This window comes from Toxotes jaculatrix, chromosome 9 (genome assembly GCF_017976425.1).
Source record: "Toxotes jaculatrix isolate fToxJac2 chromosome 9, fToxJac2.pri, whole genome shotgun sequence".
Taxonomy (NCBI): Eukaryota; Metazoa; Chordata; class Actinopteri; family Toxotidae; genus Toxotes; species Toxotes jaculatrix.
Window position 1 is genome coordinate 18,201,868 of NC_054402.1, and position 22,516 is coordinate 18,224,383.

Here is a 22,516-nt window from a genome sequence, read left to right on the forward strand (position 1 = left end):
AAGTTTCCATACGTTTGTGTCTTGCCTCTCAAATTAAACAGAGTAAATTCCTCGGTCCTTATTCTTGGTTCCCACACAGTGGAGGTCCTGCGCAGATCATAAGCTATTATAGGTATATTTAGCATATTAACAATGCTTAGATGGTACAATAAGATAACTACAGTACATGCCTGACCATTTTTTCCCACATCATCTAATATTAATAGTGAATGGTCGCCTCCACCTCTACGCCAAATCTCTGAGGACATGGCATTTGCTTTCCTGCCGCCCCCCGACACTGCTCAGACAGCACAATAGTCCACTGATTTATAAATATGCCAACAAAAGAGTTTGAAATAAAACAGAATAGAACCACAGAAGGTTTTCTTTTGTTTTTGTTTTTTGTTATCAGTCTACTTTATTGCATTTTCAATTGCATCCAAGTCTTAGTCACGTTTCACTCTTCATTCAACAAAGTGCATTGATTAGACAGCAGTATTGGCAGAAGTAATTGTAGTGATGGTAGAATAGTTTGCAGTCTCGCAGTATGTGTAGTATTTTCTTTCTCATGTAGCCATTAGAAGTCTTGGTTTGCATTCATACATTCAGTTGGTAGAAGAAGTCATCTAGGCACGACAGTGTAATCAAAGTACAGAACGCTTACTTAGAAAGTGAGTTGTGAACCTTTGAATCTGAAAGCCAGAAGAAACAAACTAAGGTATGCCAAGGTAATATTTTTGTTGAAAAGGTCACTGCCTCTTTGTGTTAGAAAACTAGAATCTCTAAAAGTAAAACATGAGAAATATGTTTGAATTTAACAAAATAACTGTTGGTGCATTTTACAAAAGCTACTCATTAAAAACAAACTGACACCACTCTGCACATTTTCATTACAGTATGACTCTACACGTAAAATATAAAAATTAAGTCAACATCGCAGTCAAAAGGGAAAGGGAGGTTGCAAATATGGGTGAGGACTTCTTAGTTAGTTTGGATGGTGCCTTCAAGCACATGCCCTTGTCTGTCATGTTTCCAGTGGGGTCCAGTACGGCCTTTAGGGAGGTGTGGGAGGAGCTGTCTGAGGGCTCTGAGAGGGTCAAGCGTCAGGGGTCAGGGAGAGACAGAACAGGGGACTCCTTCAGGCTAAAACACAAGACAAACAAATGGGAAAAAAATGAGGTCACACTTCTCAGTTGTCTGTAGTGGCTGAAGGAGCCACCACCACCACTATGGCTGTGCCACCCAATGTGCCCGCTCCTCTGGAGGCACATCTGAAGCTCACTTAGCAGCTTCATCTAACAAGGCGTGACAGGGGCTCGCAGGGGTTTGGAGACAGCAAAGGGAGGAAGGAGAGAAGGGTTGCCATTCCTTCAAAGCAAGCTCTGTAGCTCCTCCTGCAGTGGGTCATAGATGCCTCACATACACAGAAGAACTAAAAAGACGGGCTTTGAAGATCAGGATTAGTATTATTATTATCATCACCATCATTTCCATTGCCTCAGAGGAACAAAAAAAAAAGGAATTGTGAGATGTTTTTGTTAGCACTCCAGATGATCCCCAGGCAGTATGTGTGCTCACTGACACTGTTTGCAAATGGAGACAGTAGTGGCAGTCCCTCGTAAATGGGCTGCTGCTTTATTTTTTTTCCTCTGACTGAACCAGTTAGTGCATGTTAACAGAAAGACAACCGAGGTGAAGCAAGGAGAGCATCAGGGTTAGTATGTGAGATTTATGCATCCAATATGTAAAGGCAGGAATATCACATTACAGTGAATATTATACACTTGTTTCATAGGTACAGTATACAGTGTAGGTAAAGCAGACAGGTTGAGTAATTGTTGTTATTATACAGTGGCCGCTGATTTGATAGCAAGGTCAAAGCAAAAGCAAAAAAAAAATAATTGTTTGAATTGCAGGTTTATCTTTTTAATTAATCTGAATACAAAAATGCCAAATATAAAAGCAACACCAAGGGGACTTATGAATGCTGGGGTGATATTTGCAGTCAGTTCACATAATGCTGCACTGCCCTCCAATGGTAAAACAGACACATTAAAACGTGACAGCGATGGAAAAAGCATTTTACCTGGACAGAAGTTAGTCAACATCACCCACGTCGCCTGGGTTTAATTACTCAGCTGCTTCCTCCTGTTAAAAGAAATAATCATATATATTTACAGGGAAAGCAGTAAAAGATGAGAGGCAGAAGATGAGTAAGAATGTATTAAAATCTGTAATTTAAGTAGCTTCATTTTTTAGTTTATTATAACACCTTATAAATTATTCTGATGGCACAAGGTTTTTTTGTAGAAAAATGAAAAAATCTCAGTGTAAAACGGGGCAGTCTGTTTGTACGTTGCTTTCAGCCCTTTCATCTCATTGGCCTGGGTCAGATCCACCGCAGGGGGATAAATGGATTTCAGGAAAAAAAAGATTACAATTGGATATGCTTGGATTGTTGCATAAGTAAAAACAACAAAGATCCCTCTGACAGAGATGGTATAAGGAAAGGCAGGAGTTTTCCTTTCTCTAAAAACTGTTGTCTTGCCCCTTACTTCTGTCCACCCAGACTGCTTAATCCAATAAAACCAGTCATTACTGGGGGCTGAACTAGCACAATGTTCTATTAATGTGTATTTGTGTCCCACACAGATCCATCCTTTTAGTAAGAGTGACACAAGACTTTTTGCAGGCAGATCAAGCACAAGCAGCAAATGGACAAATGGGAAAAGTAGATTTTACTCTTTACGCCGTTATACTACCTGTGTTTCTTCCAAGTCTTCTTCTTCTTCCTTTGACACAATAAAAAGAAAAAGAAAGAAGGGGGTTGTGTGAAGTCACGGTCCACATTGCAGGGAGGTGAGAGGACTTCACATGTTAGTGGCTGCAGTGAGGGGTGGGTTAAAAATGGGGAAGGAGTAATCCGAGAGAAGCGCAGTCAAAACCGGTGACAGACGGAGCAAGAGAAACTAATGACTGGCAGATTTTTGTATTTTGTGAGATGACCTATGTAAGACAAGAGCGGTGCTTAGGACGCACCATAAAGATGTTTTAAATTCTGAAACTAGTCATTATGTGTTGTGTTTAAGTGCAATCACTCAAGCTGCACTGGCTGTTCCTTGTTGGTACAGTTCGATGGCTGCCTTCTTGAAGTAAACAACACGCTCACCGATGGACAAAGGGAGTTGACATCATTATCTATAATTAGATGCCATAATCACTTGATTCCATCCAGTGGTACAACTTAAGGTAGTTAGTACCAAAACAAGTGGATCTACACAACCACTTTTTTTATCCTCCTACTCCATCCCCTTTGGAACTTGTCACATCCACTTTGTTTCAGACTGCTGTTGACAAAAAAAAGAAACAACAGCCATGACTTCTTAAAAAAAAAAGAAAGAAAAAGACACGCCCCCCTGTCAAGTCAGTGCGTCCCCTGTCCGTGCAATATAACCAAACCGAAAACATGTCCAAGTTATGCTCATGTGCACATAGGAAGGTCTGAACAACACAACAAAACTTTCCACCTGTTCTTAAGGCATCAGAGCGAAAAAAGTAAAACTGTCTTGGCAGGCTCAGAGAAAATGCCTATGTGAATGTTTCATAACACCCACTACAACACTGAACTAATACTGTGTGGTGTCATTTCTGAAGTAATGCTCATGAATAAAATTCAAAGTTGTGTCACATTCCCACATTGTGCACTGGACCACATGATGCAAGAATGCCATGGGGAGAGATAGTAGAAAAGTACATACAAATACAACCTGTACATTCAGTCTTTGTATGCAATTGGATCATGCATAAAAACCCCAGTATGATTCACACCATGCAAAAACATCGGCAATGTCAAATCCAAATATACCTCTTGTCCTTCAGCCTCTTCTTCTTCCTATGGAGGATTGCATCAGGTGGTGTTTAGAATGTGAACATCGCAAAGAACGTATGAGCGTAATAGCCAACCTAATGCTCTGTATATGACTGGTATTTCTGTTACCTCACAAAATCCACCTAAAGTTTAGGTAAAATATTGTCATTTTCATCATGCTGCACACCATCAGGCACCTCTATGAAAAAAAAATCTACGAGTGCATGCAGCACACAGAGAGAAAGAGAGACAGACAAAAGAGGGAGGACAGTGAAACTCTCTAAAGTCGATAAGGCCTAGAAAATACGAGACGCCACAAACCACGAGAAACTACCTCACTGCCTTGTTCGTCTTGCTCCTGCAAGAAAGGTAGGACAACAACGACAAAACAGATGGAAAGGTGGAAAGGAAAGAAGGCAAAGCAAAGCAAAGCAAAGCAGGGACGCATACGCAATAGAAGATCAGGCAGAGGCTGGAATGTCTCAGAAGAGCAGAGTCCCTTCAACACAGCACTTAGAACAAGGACATTTTTTTTAACTTGAATTTCTTTTTTTTTTTAAACTGGATTAACTGAGGCTTCACAGTGTTGCACTCTAAAGTGGTCAGATCCTGATTTTTCATCTGATTAGTTCTGAACTCTCTAGGGGAGCAAAGCCTGATTTAAGTGCTGTGTGGAAAAGTGTAAAAAGTGGCTGAATTGATCGTGGACAGAATCTTAATCGAGAAACTTGAAACTCTGTCGTTAAAGCTTAATGTGTCGTGAAAAACAGTGTGGATGCAAATGTATGGTACGTAGGTTGTGGAAGTGGACTGAGGCACAATTAAGACAGGGGTCTTCCTGTGTATGTACCCTGACAGTCAAAACTCTAGGCGAAAAAAAGAGGACACAAAAAATTTAAGAGTTGATAATAAAGCTCTTTGCTGTGGGCACATTGTAATAACTAAGGGCTACCTAGAGTAGTGAATCAGTATTCTGTCATTTGGATTATGAGAGCCAGAGCGTATGAAGATACTGTTGAATAATTTTTGAGTAATTTTATACTGACTCTTAACTTTGTTACCACAGATGCCATGTGACTCATCTAGCTATGTGATTGGTCCCTTTAGGGATGACAGCATGGCAAACTCTGCAAACCTTCTGGAATGTCCTCCCTGACACAAGATGTACTAACAACTAGTGAAGAAGAAAACTTAAGTACGTAAGTACTATGAGGGATAAGTTATTGAAAAAAGACAAGACAAATGGAGTAGGGCTAGGAGCAGGTAAAAAAAACACATCACATGAATCTACCTCAAGCTGTTGTAGCTCTTCTTCCTCCTATAAGGAATAACAGATAGCAGGTCAGCAGGCTGTGTGGGGAGCAAAAGAGCATCACAGACATGCGCTACAGAAAGGTCTTCTGATTTAAAATGGAAACTACGGGGGTAGTTGAGGTTGTCAGGAAGCAGCAACAGGACTGGGAAGAAATGAGGAACAGGATGTTAGCAGAAAGAGAGGTAAACAAAATGGTTAAAAAAATGGAGTAGAATGATGAAGAGATAAGAGATAGGGAGAGAAAGGTGAAGTCTTGAAGTGAGCAATTTAAAGAGTATACAGATGAGTGGGAACAGCAGACCAAGCCCCCTCCCCACACCCTAACTCAACCAGAGCAGCCTCCCCTGATCTCTGCACCATCAAACCCACACTGCTGATGACTATTTGGAGAAACCGCAGAAAGAGACGGTCACCGACGAACAGTTACCTCTGACTGCAAATCCTCTTCCTCCTGGAGGGAGCAAACCAAGAAAAGGGCAAAGAAGGGGTCAAAGGCCATATGGTGTGTGCATGAGGATCATAGCTGGTGTGAACGCCAGCAGAAGGACCTCTGAAAGTGACGCATCTAAGTGGTGTGAACTGAGTGAAGCGATTTAAATGGACTGGAACATGGACTGAGGAAAGACGTCAGTTCTTAATTGCAGCTACCTGAAGCAACAGATGTGTGTATCAGTCAATCAATTGTTGTTTTGTTGTGAGTTATCTCAATTACAATCAGTGTACCACAACATGAACTTCTCATTTCTGTATAAATTGGCCAAAAGAGATTAAAATGCTGATGCTAGTTTTACAGACAAAAAAATGAAAAAAGTAATCAAATCCCACACAGACGTGAGCAGCTACTAGTGGAGAAAGTAGGTGATAGGAGGCTTGGGGGAAAAAACATGACCATATAGCTGTACATCTTCTGCCAAAGATACTGGACATTGGGAGTTAGCATTGAATAGAAAATGCTCATAATATTTGTGAGGAAAAATCCAGGGGTGGAAGTAAGGAAAATAATATATTTCAACATATTTCCTACGGACATTAAAAAACATACTGAGCAAATACCTGTCAAATGCTTGAGTGAAACTATTGATTGAAAAGTAATGCAATGTTTGTGCTATCCACTAGCACTATGAGGAAGGGCTTCTCATCTGGCTTTCAGGTGAAAATTTCACCAAACCGTGAATTGATTTGACAGTTAATAGAAACCCTACGAGTTCAGCTCATGTTAGTAATCATCATCTTAGGTGACATTTTCAGACCAAGGGCCTGGGCTGGGCACTGGAGAAGATTGGTCAGAGAGCTGATTCTAAACCAGCAACTACTGCTAAGAAAGGAAAGAGTTAGTTTATGAACATCCACTTCATGTACTTCACATGCATTCCACGGTATGCAATTAATCCTGTGTGCAAAATTTCCTTGACAAAATAAAACTGAAACACGGGTGATGTTTACGGAGCGTAGGCATTTCTTACCACTACCAATGTTGACACGATGCCTACTGGCATGAAATGATACTGTTTGTTTTTATTAATAACACCCTTCACATTTGGCCCCAAGAACACACAGTGTCCCTTCTTACCCTGTCATCATCCGCTTCTTCCTGTTCAAGGAGAGACAAGAAAACTACTGAAACACAGCCCCTTTAAGCCTTTAATTGAGCTCAGTGTGCTCATAAGCTTTAAATGAACTCACCTGCTCTTCTTCCTCCTCTGCAAGGGCGTGCTAAAAGAATAGATAAGACAGAGTTAGAGACTTCAGACTATGCAGATGGACAATAGAAAATACCTCCAATATCATCTACTGAATATCCATATTTAGACACAACCACATTCACAGATCAGGCTCATGAAACCATGTAAAGTGTGGTGTTTGAAGTAACCCTACTGACACACCATGAACAGGACAGTTAATGGTGAATGTTTATGCAGTGCCACATGGGTTGAATCATCAAGACAAGTAGTAACAGTGCCATCGGTAAAATACAAAGGGAGGTGACAAATGAAGGTGAATTTAAAACAAACAGAAACCCCAGAAAACATTGGCAGAAATGCAAGAATAAAGAGGTTAAATGTCCAGTGGTGCTAAAGGGACATATAGGGAACGATGAACAAGAATGTTGCATATTGTGGGTTAGTAAATGAGAGAATCCAGGGAGAGACTTGAGGAGGAGATGCAGTACAAGGGGCGACGGGAACGTAAAAAGGAGACACACCCTTGATATGGAGGAGAAAGACAACATTAAAGGGAAAGTTTAGATGCTGAGAGGAGAAAAACAGAGCATTCCAGGAATGATGGGAAGGTGGAGGAAAAAAAGACATTCATAACATTCAAGAAATGGAGGGAGAGGCTAAACGACGGGAGGTTGGATTCTAGTTAAGTGGCAATTACTGTGTCTTCTGTGACCTCGTCTGTTTCTTCCACTGCCTCCTCCTCCTCTGCAGGGGCCTCGTCTCCTGCTGTTTCTTCTTCCGTGGCTTCATCATCTGCTACCTCCCCCTCCTGCTCCTCCTCCTCCTCACCACCCTCACCTTTCTCCTCATCTGCTGCCTGTGTCTGCTCCTCCTCACCATGCGCATCCCCGTTACGCTCCTCCACTGGAACCTCCTTTTTGTGAGGTGAAAACAATAACTGGTGATCACGGGAAACAAATGATGTGAAAAAAATTTGGAATATTAATAGAATAGCTGTACAGGCAGGGCTTCAAACAGCACTAAGAAGGTCAGCTCATCAGTTGGGGAGGTTCAAAAACTTAAAATGTAGGTGGTGGAGGGAAGAAAGGGAAAAATGGAGGAGGGAAGAAGGAGCAGTAGTTAAAAGGTGGAGACTGGAGAGTCAGTACTCTGCATGAAAATCAGAAGTTTGTAATAATGCACAATGAACTGTCATTGAGAAGTCAAGGGCTTAAAGGAGTAGTTCAGCATTTTGGCTAACACGCTTATTTGCTTTCAATACCACTGTCTGCAGCCAATTAGCTTAGCTTAGCTGAGCACAAAGGCTGGAAACATAGGGAAACAGCCATTATACTGTCTTGGTTAATGCAATAACTTTTAGGTTAGTGCAATAATTAATAAGTGTGCAAATAATTTATTAAATATAAATATTACCATTTAACAGACAAAGACGAAGACAGGGGTTATGTGCCAGACTATTACAGATTAAACAAACAGATATAACTTAGTAGGATGATTTTGATATCTTTGGAGAGAGTCATGCTAGGTGTTTCCACCTGTTTCCAGTCTTTGTGCTAAGCTAAGCTAACAAGCCACTTTTGGTAGTTTCACATTTAGCACACAGACAAGCAAATAAGAATATTCTCCAAAACATGGAACCTCTAATCTGTCTAGTCAGCAGTGTTTGATGAAAAAGCACTGAAAGTATAGGGGCAACTGAATTCCTGCTGGAAACAAAATGGAGCTAAAATGAACTCAGTCTGAACTTTCTTCATGCAGCGCTGCATTATAACCTGTGGGATAAACAAAAGGAAGGTCACAGGTTCAACTAAGAAGAACTCCTCAGTTGTGTTTTCATCTAACCTACAGCAAAAAAAACCCAAAACATTAAAATCCATTAGATCTTCTTCAGCTACTTTAAATCCCAAAGTAGAAAAACAGCTAAAAAAAATAAATGTGACTGTGCATTTTGCAGCTATGTCAATATTAATGCAATGAGTAAGGTATAAGTGGAACAAAATCCAACTTAGGAAGAATATTTACTCATGTCCTTAACTTAGAATTAGAATTAAAAGAAGTATGATTCCATTTGGTTAAGGCAGAGTTAAATGTAGGAAGTGAATGATGTATGTTCTTAGGTATCTTCCCATTTGGATGTGCTCAGTGATGAAGCTGAGGACAGCAGGGATTTTCTTATTGGAGGAAAATTGTTAGAAAGTCAGTGGAATCAAGAAGCATAAAAGACACTGTATGCTTTTTTTTTTTTTAAGTAGGCACTGAACAAAGCCATAATAATGAAACAAAACATCAAATTTCACAAAAATATAACACTTTAGAAAGAAGAACTGAAGAAAGGATTGTAGGAACATGATGCCTCACAACTCTGTGGCAGTCTGAGTGATGCAGTGCCACAGTGTTACAATGACAACTCAGTACACTGTGTTACTGTGAAGTAAAATGTTTCACTCATGCAAAACACAAAAGATTAGTCAATGTGATGACAGGGACAAGAGGACATTAAGAGCCTGTTCAAGTTCACGGGTTTGGACGGAAGGGAAATTGTTAAGTTATATTGGATGGAAAGGAAAAGGTGAGACACAGTGAAAAGAAGCAAAACATGAGGGAATTAACGACGGCATTACTGCTGAGTCATCAAGGTGTCCCTCTGCATTAGTTTCCTCAGCATGGGTCCCGTTCTCCACGATGTGGGCCTTGTCAGCCTGTACTGCTTCCTGTGTCAATGAAATGATCAGGTTTGACACAAGTGCATCATACAGAATCAGTCCCTGAGTTTGGATCACCTGCTAATATGTCCTCTGCAGCCTCCCACAAACCAAAATGCTTTTCATGCCTTTAATTAATAGTAAAATAAAAATATGTAGCAGATTTGGAAAATTGTAGCTTGGGGACACTTCAGTCTGAAGTAGTGATTTCTAAACAGCATTGATTCAGCATCTGCCAGTGTCAGTGTCAGATAATACAACTTGATATTATTCACAATAGAGGTGAAAGTGTGTCCATTTGTGTTTATTTTTCAGGGCATGGCCTGATAGAACCCTGAAATATTATTTTTAGTTTAGAAACAGTTTTAGAAACAGAAAATAGTTCCAACCTTTGACCCAGGAGGAGGGGGCAGCCCCAGGAAGGCGTACACTGAGTTATCCTCCTTGGCATCAAAAAATGTCTCATAGTCCTGCATGAAAATATGAGAAAACATTCTTTATAACATCCAATGCATCTTCTATCTCTACTTACTCATCATGTGTACCTAGTGGAGCAGGTCTGTACATTGTAGTATTTTCATATACAATATGTTCAGTGTGTTTTAACTAGGAAAGAGCAGCAACCAGGATAATCAATAACAGGTAGGAAAAAGATAATTTAGTAACAGAACTCACAGAAACGTTCTGCTGATAATGGCACTTAATTGTTCTCTGTACACATGATAAAGTTATAAAAGTATATATGTAAATTCTGTTCTATTTTGAAGAGGTCCCCACATTTTGGACACACATCTGGAGTCAAGCACTGGTTATCAAACACCGGTTAATAAACTATGAATATGCTCACCCCACAGTAGCTCTCTTCGTTGAAGATCTGAGGGGGCAGGGGGATGCCGTTGGCGGGCTTCTTCTCCTCTGGGACATTCTGTCTCATCCACATGCGGTTCTCCTCGTTGCAGGCAATGTCCAGCTGAGCGTAGTCCACTTTAAGAGCCTCGAGGAAGGCCACCACATCTTGCTGCTTCTTCTTGATCTGGGAAGCAGAAAAATAGATAACATAAACTTTTAGAAAATCAACACTGATTGAAGAATGTATGAGGAGAGACCTGCCGTCCTCCTCTGGTCACCTGTTCAACATAATAAAAATATTAACTAACTAGCTCTAATAATTACCTGATTGACAGAAAATTAATCACCATCTATCTTGATAATCAATTAATCGTTTAAGTTATGTATTTACTGGCTGAAGTGTGAGCACACGCAGCTTTTCTCTATATTATATCATTGCAAACTGAATATCTTTGTGTTTTTGGCTGTTAATTTGACAGAAAATACAAAGGGAAGATGTTCTTTTGAGCTCTGGGAAATTGATGGTCTGGTTTTCACAATTTTCTGACAAATAATAGTCTCAACAATTAATCTGCTAATCCAAAAGGCATGAATAGTCCGCTTCTCATCTCAGTTTGGGGAGATTGCACTTTTTCCAGCATAAACTCAGTGAAGCTCTACAAATATGCAAACTCAGAAGAAACAGACCAGGTCTTTCTGCTGTGAAACAACAGTCCAATCCAAGTGGGCCACCATGCCAGCCCTAGGCCAGTTCAAGCTGCCTATTTAGCTGTGCCAAAAGTAGATCTAGAGGATAAATTCACCCTCCCTGCTGTGGTTATCACCCCACCATGGGTACAGACAGTTATTTCAAGCTATCTGATCACAAACAGTATGAAAAGGCTGTTTACTGGGGGCAAAATATCTGCCAACACCGGGTTACGTGGTCTAAAGCGTCTGTATATAGGGGTCCGTGAAATGAAAAGGTCTGGGAGCCCCCCTCCCTATTCTAGAAAGCTCTGCATGTGAATCAGGTCGACTTTGCGAGACAATTAAACAAAGCACTGAAGCACTTCTCAGGCATAAATATAAACATAAATCAAGCCATAAACACGCCAACAGGCTTTAGGTCTGCGAAATCAAAGGCAAGTGACATTAATTTCGAGGTTTGACGCTCATGAAGTCAGTGTGAGTGAAAGTCCTGATCGGTTTAAGGAGCACAACCAGGAAAGTTGAGTCTAATGAGAAATCGGTCGCACGGGCAGAATGCTTACCGCAGTGGATCCCGATGAAGAGGCGAGGAATACTTTGATAACCATGTTTTTGTTTTTACAATATATCTTGTAGAGTATTCAACAAGTAGGCTCTTAAAGGAGCAGGCAGCCTCCTCTATTATTAGAGCGCACCCAGGACGGAGACATAGCACTGAGATCACACACATTCACGCACTCACTGACACACACACACACACACACACACACACACACACACACACACACACACACTGCTGAGGCTATTTTTGTCCTCAGGCTCCATTAGTGCAGGATTGGTGGGAAGGCCCCTAGGGGCGCAGCACCACACTGACTGATTGGCAACTTCAGCTGTCTGTCGGCGCGGGGGACAGTGAAGTTAGTCTCCAGCTTCTTGCTGAGTTCATATATGGACAGAAATAGCACTGAGCAGCACTGTAGGCTGTAAGTCTTCGGTTTCCAAACGTAGGCACTCGGACCTGTTATGGGTCCTCCATTAGGATCCCCAACAAAATGGGAGGTTGTTTACTTAATTTCAAAGAGGTTGTTGTGAAGCTGGGCCAATGCACCTTAGAGGCACGATCATCGAGGTTTCACTCACTCACACTCTCTCTCCGTCCTTGTAAAGCAAGCACAAATGAAATTAAAAATATCATTGTGTTTTTTTTCATCTTGAATGTGAATTAAAGCTGCCAAACCTCACGTTTAACTGAAAATGTGTCTAACCCCTTTCACAACAGGTTTAATATCAATGAATTGTGTAGCAACATACATTGTGGACACTGAAAATAAAATTTGAGTAAGTATCTTGTTCAAACACACAATCCGGCCTATATTATAGATGGCAACTTCAGTATAGGATGTTATTTTCCCGAGAAGGGTTTGAGCTTTCATCATTGTTCCTCTAGTTACCATGACAACCTTGAATGTGTCAAAAAAAAGATTCACTTGTTTATTAACCAAATATCTACAACCTGGATGCAAGTTAAAATGATAACTTTGCCCATACGTGTTGTTCAGTGGTGAGCAACAAGAGCACAAGGATAGTTCCTTACAAAAGCAAGACAAAGGTATGATGCTGTCCTTTTTTCAGGCTACACCGGTTACAAATATGAAGAACCAATGTCCCTTAAGCTGAAGATGAAGGAAACATGTAGAGACCAAAATGAAACGTTATATAAGGAATCAAAAATGTATAATTTCTCCATCTTTTATTAGCAGATTTATTAGTGCTCCAAAAAGCTGCACTTGCTGCTTCTTTACTTTTTATATAAAATGAGCAGGGATATAATCCTCAAAATCATTTTGTTTTGTGTTAAATTCACATTAAGGTTTGTGTTTTCCTTTTTTTTTTCCTCACAGTAGAAAAGCTTGTAAACGAAGCGATGTGTGTGAGGCAGCAGAGCCTGATGCGGCAGGCCCTGGCTCGAAATAAGGAGGGTGACAGTGATGCTGTGAGCTGCAGTACTGACACATCCAGGTGCTCCACTCCCTCCAAACCGTCCTGTAGTCCACAATACTCACCTGACTGTGAAGACCAAGCTGATTGGATCACAGACAAGAAACCAGAGGCCAAGTCATCAAACAAGTGTCAGGAATCCAAGTTATTTGGGAGAAAGAAAGCCATTTTATTTAACCTAATTTAACATTAATTTATGTTGTTTATATGTAATATCAATATTGTGGATGTAATGCATAGTATGAGTAAATACTTTTTTCTCCTCCTCATGTAAAAAACCACAAGGGGTCTACAAACAGAAGACAAACTGCCAAGTTCTGAAGATGCCTCCAATCAAGTCCCTGCAGGTTTCAGAGTCAAAGATCCAGTTCGCCAACTGCATCAGGGAGCTGAAGAGCCAGGTGTGGAACCTGCAGCAGCAACTGAGTGAGGCCCGGACTGAGAACAAACTGCTGAAGAGGCTCCAGCATCGCCACATGGTGGCACTGCAGCACTTCCAAGACTCAGAGGGCAGCATTTCTCAGGTTGGTTGGTCATGTTCCTCTGGTATCTCTCATTCTCAGTTAGAGCTGAATCGTTGCCAAATCATTGTGTGCACAGGAAGCTCAGAGATAAAAACACTGCTTTTGGTGGGTACCCATCCTTAAAAGTTGGAATGCTTTTGTCTGTGTGCACCATCCATTCTACACTTACTCCCATGTATCGTCAAAATGTCAGAAGCTGTTCACTGGTTCATCTCTCCAGGCAGAAAATCTTATGAATTGTTCTTTCTCTGATTCTTATTTTCCTCTTGTTATCTTGATGCTATCCCTGTTCCCCGATCCTCACCAAGCACAACAACAAAGCCTGAGTCCTGCAAGGTTTGTTCCGCGAGACCCGCGTCTGCCGTGACCACCTGGCAAAGCAGCTACAGGCCACAGAAAATAAGTTGCAGAACACAAAGGTCACTCTGCAGCACCTGCAGCTACTCAGCCAGGATCACAGCCTGCTGGAGAGGGAGAAACTCATCGTCATGTTGGCCAAAGCCACTGCCGAGCTGGAGGAGAAGGACAAGAAGATATGGGTACGGAGAGGTTGTGTGGGATGGCTATGGGTGTGTGGGAATCTCATCCACCAGAGCTCCAGAAGCATCCGTGGTCAAAGCCTTAAAATGTAGGTTATAACATCAGATCACTAGGACAATATATAAGAATGGGATTTTTTAAGACTCTATTCCTTTGTTCATTTTCTCTTGCTGTATTTTAGGACTTGGAGAAGAAACATAAGTTGTGCCAAGCCTCGTTCAATCGCCAATTAGTCACTGAGCAGAGAAAGGTCAACGAGGCGAGAAACATTTCCTGCTGTCTACAAGAGCAGATATATCTCCTAACCAAGGAAATTCAAGTAAGTTGCAAAGAGCTGTTTTCTATTTATTCCTAAGGATTATTGAGCGTGTATCCTCTGAGACAGTAGCAGTGGCCTCCACATGTAGTATCCCAGTCTGTGCAGAAGACCACAGTGTTTTGAATCCTATAATAAGAATGCTTTCATGTCATATCCAAATTGAAGACAGACTAAGCATTTATTGGAGAATTAGGTTATGATGTCTGGATCAATATTTTCCACAGACAATTGGCCATTAGCGAACCACTGATACTGAAGGCTTTATGCTTGTGTTTGACGGTGTAACTCCTGCTTAGTGGTCACCAATGATGCTGGGAAAACTAAACATTACAGAATAAGAGGATACTGAGATATATGCAGGTTAATGCCATGTGTGCATTATATTTTAATAACACACAAACCCCTACCTTGTACAGGTATTGGAAAAAATTTTCTCACATTACAACTACGCACTGTTCATTGTGGTTTATCAACTTTGTTTCACTCCATTACAGTTTTACTTTGAGAAAACTACCTAACATGTTTTAATTGGTCAACTCCCAATTTACAAAGTGACAATAAATACAAGCTTTTCTTTTATCTTTTATTGAAAAGGCATTTCAGTATTTCCAACTCATATACAGTCAAAACATTCTCACAATTAACTTAATTAACAAAAAAATAAAATCAACAAAATGATCCCAACAAAATTCAACAACACCAAATTATTATGTTGCAGAATGAGACGGCCAGCATCAAAATGCACTGCATTTCTACAAGTTGACCTGGAGCAGCTGACAAAATAAATTAACGGAACAAAACTGTAGCTTTCATCAACACAATTTTGAGCAGTACGTGAGGAGAACAATGTGTTTACTGTTTGTGATCACAGCTTTAATCTCTAGCTGACGGCATGGAGACCGAGTGTAACTACTTTGTTGCAAACCACCAACCAACATGTGATTCCCACTCCACCTGAAAGGAAAGAACAGCTCTGTCAGTGCTTGAGCTTGATGACAAGTTTAAGAGGAACAGTCTGACAAACTGTAAATTATATATATAAACCAAGTTTTAATCCAAGTTTTGTTGATAAAAACAACTATATCCCTTGTGTATTATATTGTTATATTTGAGGTGTCCTGCTTGTATTCATCAATAAATTCTCTTATATTTATGGTTTATCAAATACCAAAAAAACCACTTCAAGTGGCAGTAACTCTGAGCTCAAGATAAATTTCCCCAAGGGACAATAAAGCACATCTTGATTACCTGCCACTCCTGTCGGGAATGCCACAAGGCGCTCCACAGGGGCAATCCATCTACTGGGAACCACTGTCACTGGATCAGAGTAATACTTCCATATTAAGGAGATCATCAGTGCAGCCTGACAAATTAAAGAGAGAAATAAGTAGGTACATAACACATGATAAGTATTTTATCAGCTTGTCATGATGCTAGCAATGTCAGCTCTAACATTAGATTTTTAAAATTGTCAGAATAAAATACTTAAATAGCATTAACTGGAGGTTTGCATCAAACAGATGATCCATGCTTACATTTGTGACACTAAAGTAGCTCTCTTTGTGGACCTCATGGTTACAATACAGTCTACTAATAACTGCATTTGTGCATCTGCTTATAATCTCCACCTACCTGTAGTATGTAAAAGACAATGTTCACAACCCATTTCATTTTGGCTTGTTGTGCTGTTCTTGATTTCACTGCAGAAGGGAGGAAACACATAAATGTTAAACTCAATACATTGATTTTTGTGGCGAGGCAGCAGCTGTACTGCCCAAGTGTTAATCAGACTGAACTGCCATTTCGCTTTACTTCATTATATGAATCAGTGGAAAAATTGGGAGACATGGGCAGTGATTCAGAAGTCTAAAACTCGTGCCCTTAATTGTACATTCCCAATTTTGGTCTTCTACCCACTCATAGGGCAATAGTGTGTACTTTGTAAGGTCTTGGGAAAGACCAAGGATGAAGTCTCAAAAAAATACACTGTATAAGAAATATCAATATACTACATTAAGTAAATCTTTTGTTCATTTTGGATATTTCACCAAAATACTTTTTTATGTAAACAGTGGAGAGATCCCACTGATGAAGGCAAGGATACAGACTATGAGTCAGCTGGGGGTCATGATGAACACAATGAAATAGTGACTGGTTGGAGAATTAATTCAAGTCATATCGAGTACAACACAGGTTGTATAGATCAGTTGTGACAGATTGAAGACTGCCTGTGTGCAGTTTTAAGAACATATCAACGGTGAAATATAACACCTTTGCACATGCTTTAGATGTGTATCACACTCAACTTCTGTTTAGCCACTTCCTGTCTGCACACTAGATAATCCTGAGGCTGTGGGTAAAGGACAGCAACAGGCAGCAGATGTTCCCAGCGAACATTTAGCAAGTACGTTATCCAAAAACCCCTGCCACTTCCTGCGGGTGGTGGTTTTAAAGTGTGAATATTCTGTAGCAGACACGCACAGGTGTGTAATGTTTACAGTCAAAGTGGCAGTGACTGTGTACCATATGTTACCATATGTATTTTCCCTTGTGTTTCAAAAAGAAAAGAAGGGATGGACTAAGTAACATGGACAGCAAGCCTTCTCTAAAGCTTTTGTTCATCGATCACTGTAACTGTCACAGAAATGCTAATTCATATTTAGAAATAACAGTTTATAGCGTTGTTATGTGATGTTGTCAGAGGTTCCTGATGTTCTTAAATACAACTTGTTATTGAAGCTTTTCAAAGGAAATCTGTGGCCTATGTACTGGATTTTCATTTTAAGGGCTCCTGTCACATCACCGCTTCTTTATGTTGGTAACTACTCCTGTTTCTCACCGTGTGTTTTCAGCCTGTCTGTCATCTTGTTGATTTTGCGCTCCAGCCTGGCATATCTTGCAAACTCATCCATCATGCTAATGGAGGACTGCTCCTTCTTCATCTCCTGGATTTCAGCCCTCATCTCACTCTCCTGCTCAGCATCTTTCTGCACCATCTTTGAGAGCTTGAAAGAAGAAAATAAGACAATTACTGAGGGAACAGGGGGACAGGGTTGAATTGTAATGTAGTCTTTTGTTTATGGATGCAGAAGCTCAGTTAGACAATCGCTAAACACAGTTTTAGCCAACAGATCTCCAATATGCTAAGCTATGTTTAGCACTATGGCTAAAACGCACACAGTTACACAACTGCCTAACGTTACAGTGGTCTCTTTACAGTTGAACAATGATGTAGCACAAAATGTTCCCCCCTTATGTGTTGTAACTTGACAAGGTTCTCGTGAAAACCCCACCCATGTGCCATGTAGCACCCATCTAGCATTATGCATTAGCTGTACAGTAAACTAAGCTAGTCAACAACGGTCTGCTGAGACAAAGCTAAAACACAAACAACCATAATGCACCGCAACATCTTTAAGTCAAACAGTTCACATATAATAACAATATTGCCAATACTCACGACAGAGGATATGGTCGGCAGGAGTGTTTTCATGAGATTGCACAGAAAAACCGACCCCAGCACAAGGAACCACGCATACCCGGTCGCCATGTTTTCTCTCCCCCCTCCAGTCAGCCTCCCTTTGCAGCTGTGGAGCTACTGGAGAGCACAGTGCTGTTACATAATAATTAGGCCGTTCAGGTTATGGTGGCAATAGTTAAAGGTACACAAAAACTATTAAAACACACACACACACACACACACACACACACACACACACACACACACACACGTCGTCTTTACAGCACCAATGAACTCACTCAGTCCAATCTGTTTAGATAGCATATTAGAATTGTGGTTAAATATGATTTGGTGAAGTATGAGCATTTATTCAGTGTCCTCAGGTTTTATGACATCTTAAGGCTTTAATAATAAGAAATTCCACACAGTAAAGAAACAGATCCCACAACGCACACAAAAGCAATATCTTAAGATTTGATGTGGGTTTTATAATAATATAATTAACCACAGCTTTATTTAATACCTCATAATTTCAACATTGTTCTTCTGCATTTTCCCTTGTCCTGCACACACACCCTGTGGAAACAGGCAGTGATTAAAAAGTGAGAGTTGAGTAGGTTCACTGATTGGCATACAATCCTGCCCACACAGGTAAGATGTTATGGTTCAAAAATATGCTGCCTGGACCTCAAAGCCAATCACTGGAAGCAAGGGGCGGGGGTTTACTCTTCCTGGTAGGTTGGTAGGATAAGGGATAAAATATACCGAGAGGGGGGATCCAATCCGGTTTGAGCTAGTTCTGGTGCTGGTCGGACGTTTATGTTAAGTTACAGACCGCACGGGAAGTGTAGGCAGAGGTGTAGGGCTGACTCACATTTCATTTAGTTTCTTGACCTGTAAAACGGCTGTGTTGCTCTTTTATCCCTGCCGTACAATCTAAGCAACAATGGGAAGGAAAAAAGTAAGTTCAAATGTGTAGACTGTGGAATTTCGATAATTAGCCTACAGCATATTTATTAACATTAATTAAATGCAAAGGGTGTATTTCTATATCGCTATAATGTATGTTTTCACACTGCATGCGCTATAATGTAAGGTTATAAACAGTTGCTACAATGTGTCCATGTGCATGCACGAAGTCCACCTTGGCTGCGCTCAGGTCTGGTCGTGTCTACCCTGTTGATACAGGGAAGTGGCGCCTTTTTACTTAGTACAGTGCAGCATGCCTTTTTATCGACCAAGTTTGCGTATTGCATGGTGTCCTCTAATGTTGCTTCTTGGTGGTTGTGCGTCTTCGCTGTGGTTTAATAAGAATTAGTCTTAGCTGTGTGCTGAGATCAAACAAAGGGGTGTAACCACCGTCGATGTACAGGTTGCCATTTCGTGGAAATTTCCTGCGTAATTGCCACTGGATTTTTGAACTTATCGTAGGTCGGACGCGCTCATACTTAGGCAGCTATTTGCACACAGAATATGTTGGACTTGCTAAATGCGTAATTTCAGTCCACACCGTTGAGATTTTGACCTCTGATTGCGCGTACTGTAAAGCTGGTGCGCGTCACCCTTGAGGTGTACAGTCTTTTTCTTCAGGAGCGTCATGGCAGCAGATAAGACAGCGACACATCTGGCCGTTTTAACTGCAGCGTCTCCAGCCATCATGTCGGAGACAAGTTTTACGGATCAATCCTGAGGTGTAGGCACGTAGGGAACATAAGGCAGACTCACTGTACTGGTGTATGGAAGCGCATGTGGAGATGGAGCGACCCCACTTCACCTCCGCTTAAAGTATCTCCAGCACCATGCCTTCCTAAGCAAAAAGATTTCTGTCCCATGAGTGATGCGCTACGGTGTTTGGTTGGATCAAACTTTTCGGTCATTTTAGAAACGTGTCTTACTCCCCTCCCCACTTTAAGGTTGCATAATTTCTTTGTGACTTAAGGGGAGGGAGAGGTGCCCATCCCCCCTTTGCATTACACACCCACTTTAGCTCACTCATGAATGGTTGTTGTTCTTGGCTTATTAATTTCTTTCTCCCTCTCTGTCTCTCACAGTCAACCGGTGATGCAGATGCAAGTGCAGAGGTTAGTATTCATATCTTGACTCTCAAACTCATCTCGACATCCAGACTGACACCCGAATGAACATTTTGTTCTGTTTTCTGTCAAGACAAAGAGAAGGGCTTGTCTGATACTGGATGGCTATTTACATTTTAGTTAGGTGCAGTCCAGTTTCAATTCTGCAAGTGAGAAACTGAAGGTCTATGGATGACAGTGTCAGTTGGTCGTACAGGTTATGATCCAAACCTCGTCTCACTGTTGGGTTTGAGGAACTGCAGAGCCTCTAGGAGGCGCTGATTAATACAAAGTCCAAATTTCTCTTTTTTTCTTTTAGTTAGAATACCCCGACTCTAAGTTCAGATTTCTGCTGTATGCAGAAATAATTTTCACAAGACTACAATTGACTTTGAAACCATAGCATAAACACCACTTTCTGCTACAAACTCCACCATGCAGTGTTTCACCTTTGACCCCTGTATGACCGTTTACAGTAAAGTTATGCAGGAAAAAAGAACAACAGTACAATGAAGCAGTTTCACTTTCAGTCTTGGTTTCATCAAGCTAGTTGATGAAACCATATGATATAGGATTTTTTTTATTTCTTCTGTCAAGGATGTTATGTTTTGACCTCTGTGAATTGATTTGTTTTGTCTGTGACTGATGTGACTCAAATGTACATGTATTTAAATTTTCACTCTCACAAAGAGTGTCACACTTCTGATTCAGAAATTGGTTCATATGAGTGAGTTGTAAGGATTTTTTTTAACAGACTTTTTAAACAGATAAATAAATAAATGGTTTATTTTTCCCTGTACTGGCTGTCTCTTACACCCAAAGCCAAAAACAAACAAACACAAAAGTCATACCAGACATTCAGCTGAGGCACATGTCAGTTACATATTGTTATTGAGAAACACACGTAGAGGCCCTCATTACTTCCTTCTTTTGCTTATAGTACCACCCCACATTGAGTAACATTTGTTTCATCATTAATTTTATGGGAAAAGAAATGCTCTGTGGACTCTGATTCTGTATTATGTTTATCAGTACTTTTAAATGACCAAACTAACATCTTGTTCTATTTTTCTCTTCAGCCACGGAGAAAGTCTCAGAGGTTGTCAGAAGTGAGTTCTACATTGCCCAGTCAAACCATGTCACCCTAATAAAAGCAGCACATATTCTACTACTATTATAAATATTTTGTTGGCTTAATATGATGCATAATTGTTGGATGTGTGTGTGTGTGTGTTACAGAAAGAGACGCAGCCAAAACCACAGCCAGAAAAGACAAAGGTAAAGGAAGAAATCTTTACCTTATTCAGTTAAGATGCACTGTTTTATTCTCAATTACTCATGTTTGAGGGTTCATTTCATGCTGATCGGTTTGTTTTCGACATGTTAGGCACCTCCCAAGAATAAAAAGGTGAAAGAGGCAGCAAAGGCCAAGCCAGAGGAGAAGAAAGAAGAACCTCAAGCAGAGAAAGAAGAGGCTCCTGCAGAAAACGGGGAAGCCAAACCTGAGGAGGTATGACAGCGCTGCCTCGTGAAATTTGCTCTTTGCTTGCATTGCAGCAATGTTTAAAGAGAACAAAATGATGAGGCTTGTTTTCTCCATCCTCTCCTTCAGCAGGCTGAAGATGAGGCAGACAAAAAGGAGGACAAGGCTGAAGAGGAGGATAAAGCAGCAGAGTAGTAGTAAAACCCCCAAAAACTCAGATGCCATTGCTACCTGTACCTCCTTCCTTGTACAATGCAGAGAATATTTTTATCTACTATTTTCTTAAGACAGCAGTGTTTTTAGGAATCTGACTGCACAAATGCATTTTAAAAAATACTACAAATTTCATTTAATTTCATGCTTGTACTTGTTTTTTTCTCTGTCCCTCTGGCTTCCTACTTTGCTTGTAGGTTGTAGTTTTCTGCATGACATGCAGTCATTTCTATATCAGGAATTTGATTTTCAATTCCAGCAGAGTTTACCTTAGACATTCCAGAGGCATCTGAAGGGATTTTATGACCCTACATCATAATGTGATGTGTTTGATTGGACGATTGAAAGTTTGAGAGTTGTGTTCTTTGCTAAGTAACATCTTGTTCACTTGAGCTGGAATTGCCCACCCTCCTTTTTTTAATGCAGTCTGTGATAGTACATTTGAGGACAGTTAAACTGATCTACATACTCAGCTGTGCTCAAAATAAAATGCATCACAGAGTTTATGATATGTGCTTTGGTTTATCCTTTTAGGATAACTGTATTTTCACTTCAGTCATCAAAATGTATATGCCACAGATTTGTGGATATATTCAATGTGGTTTTGGGATTTCTCTAGTAATGTACAGTTTCCTCTTTTTTTAAGAAAAAAACAGAAAATGTTAATTACATGTTTTCTTTGTTATGAATGGTATAAAATGCCAATTAAAGTGGAAATTTCTCTTTAAATATTTGATTGTCTCTCATCAATTATGTATTCAATATTCTTTTGTATTCCTTTCTGTGCACAGTGATTGACATAAAATGATGGATTTCAGATGT

The 22,516-nt window shown here is 40.4% G+C and overlaps 3 protein-coding genes across 18 annotated transcripts; 1 reads left to right on the top strand and 2 right to left on the bottom strand.

Moving 5' to 3' along the window:
• Window positions 1-377: 377 nt before the first annotated feature.
• On the bottom strand, window positions 378-11,838 carry sh3bgr (SH3 domain binding glutamate-rich protein). Of its 15 annotated transcripts, XM_041046071.1 has the most exons (12): window positions 11,649-11,837; window positions 10,394-10,579; window positions 9,936-10,016; window positions 9,466-9,555; window positions 7,542-7,757; window positions 6,846-6,875; window positions 6,733-6,753; window positions 5,590-5,613; window positions 5,139-5,165; window positions 3,845-3,871; window positions 2,066-2,127; window positions 378-1,122 (listed from the first exon to the last, which is right to left on the bottom strand). In XM_041046071.1, the coding sequence occupies exons 1-11, from the start codon at window positions 11,691-11,693 to the stop codon at window positions 2,110-2,112; spliced, it is 765 nt and encodes a 254-aa protein (XP_040902005.1). In that variant the 5' UTR covers window positions 11,694-11,837; the 3' UTR covers window positions 378-1,122; window positions 2,066-2,109. The 15 variants fall into 15 exon arrangements, with proteins under 15 accessions (XP_040902005.1, XP_040902006.1, XP_040902012.1 ...); XM_041046072.1 differs by lacking the exon at window positions 5,139-5,165; XM_041046078.1 differs by lacking the exon at window positions 7,542-7,757 and having other exon boundaries at window positions 11,649-11,836.
• Window positions 11,839-15,030: 3,192 nt separating this feature from the next.
• On the bottom strand, window positions 15,031-18,076 carry get1 (guided entry of tail-anchored proteins factor 1). The gene is made up of 5 exons (XM_041046086.1): window positions 17,927-18,076; window positions 17,306-17,471; window positions 16,099-16,166; window positions 15,715-15,829; window positions 15,031-15,420 (listed from the first exon to the last, which is right to left on the bottom strand). The coding sequence occupies exons 1-5, from the start codon at window positions 18,014-18,016 to the stop codon at window positions 15,347-15,349; spliced, it is 513 nt and encodes a 170-aa protein (XP_040902020.1). The 5' UTR covers window positions 18,017-18,076; the 3' UTR covers window positions 15,031-15,346.
• Window positions 18,077-18,691: 615 nt separating this feature from the next.
• si:ch73-281n10.2 (uncharacterized protein LOC561719 homolog) lies at window positions 18,692-22,444 on the top strand. Of its 2 annotated transcripts, none has more exons than XM_041045806.1 (6): window positions 18,692-18,887; window positions 19,978-20,007; window positions 21,078-21,107; window positions 21,238-21,276; window positions 21,386-21,508; window positions 21,614-22,444. In XM_041045806.1, exons 1-6 carry the CDS (start codon window positions 18,873-18,875, stop codon window positions 21,674-21,676), a joined length of 300 nt encoding a protein of 99 aa, XP_040901740.1. In that variant the 5' UTR covers window positions 18,692-18,872; the 3' UTR covers window positions 21,677-22,444. The 2 variants fall into 2 exon arrangements, with proteins under 2 accessions (XP_040901740.1, XP_040901739.1); XM_041045805.1 differs by having other exon boundaries at window positions 18,701-18,887; window positions 21,611-22,440.
• Window positions 22,445-22,516: the final 72 nt, after the last annotated feature.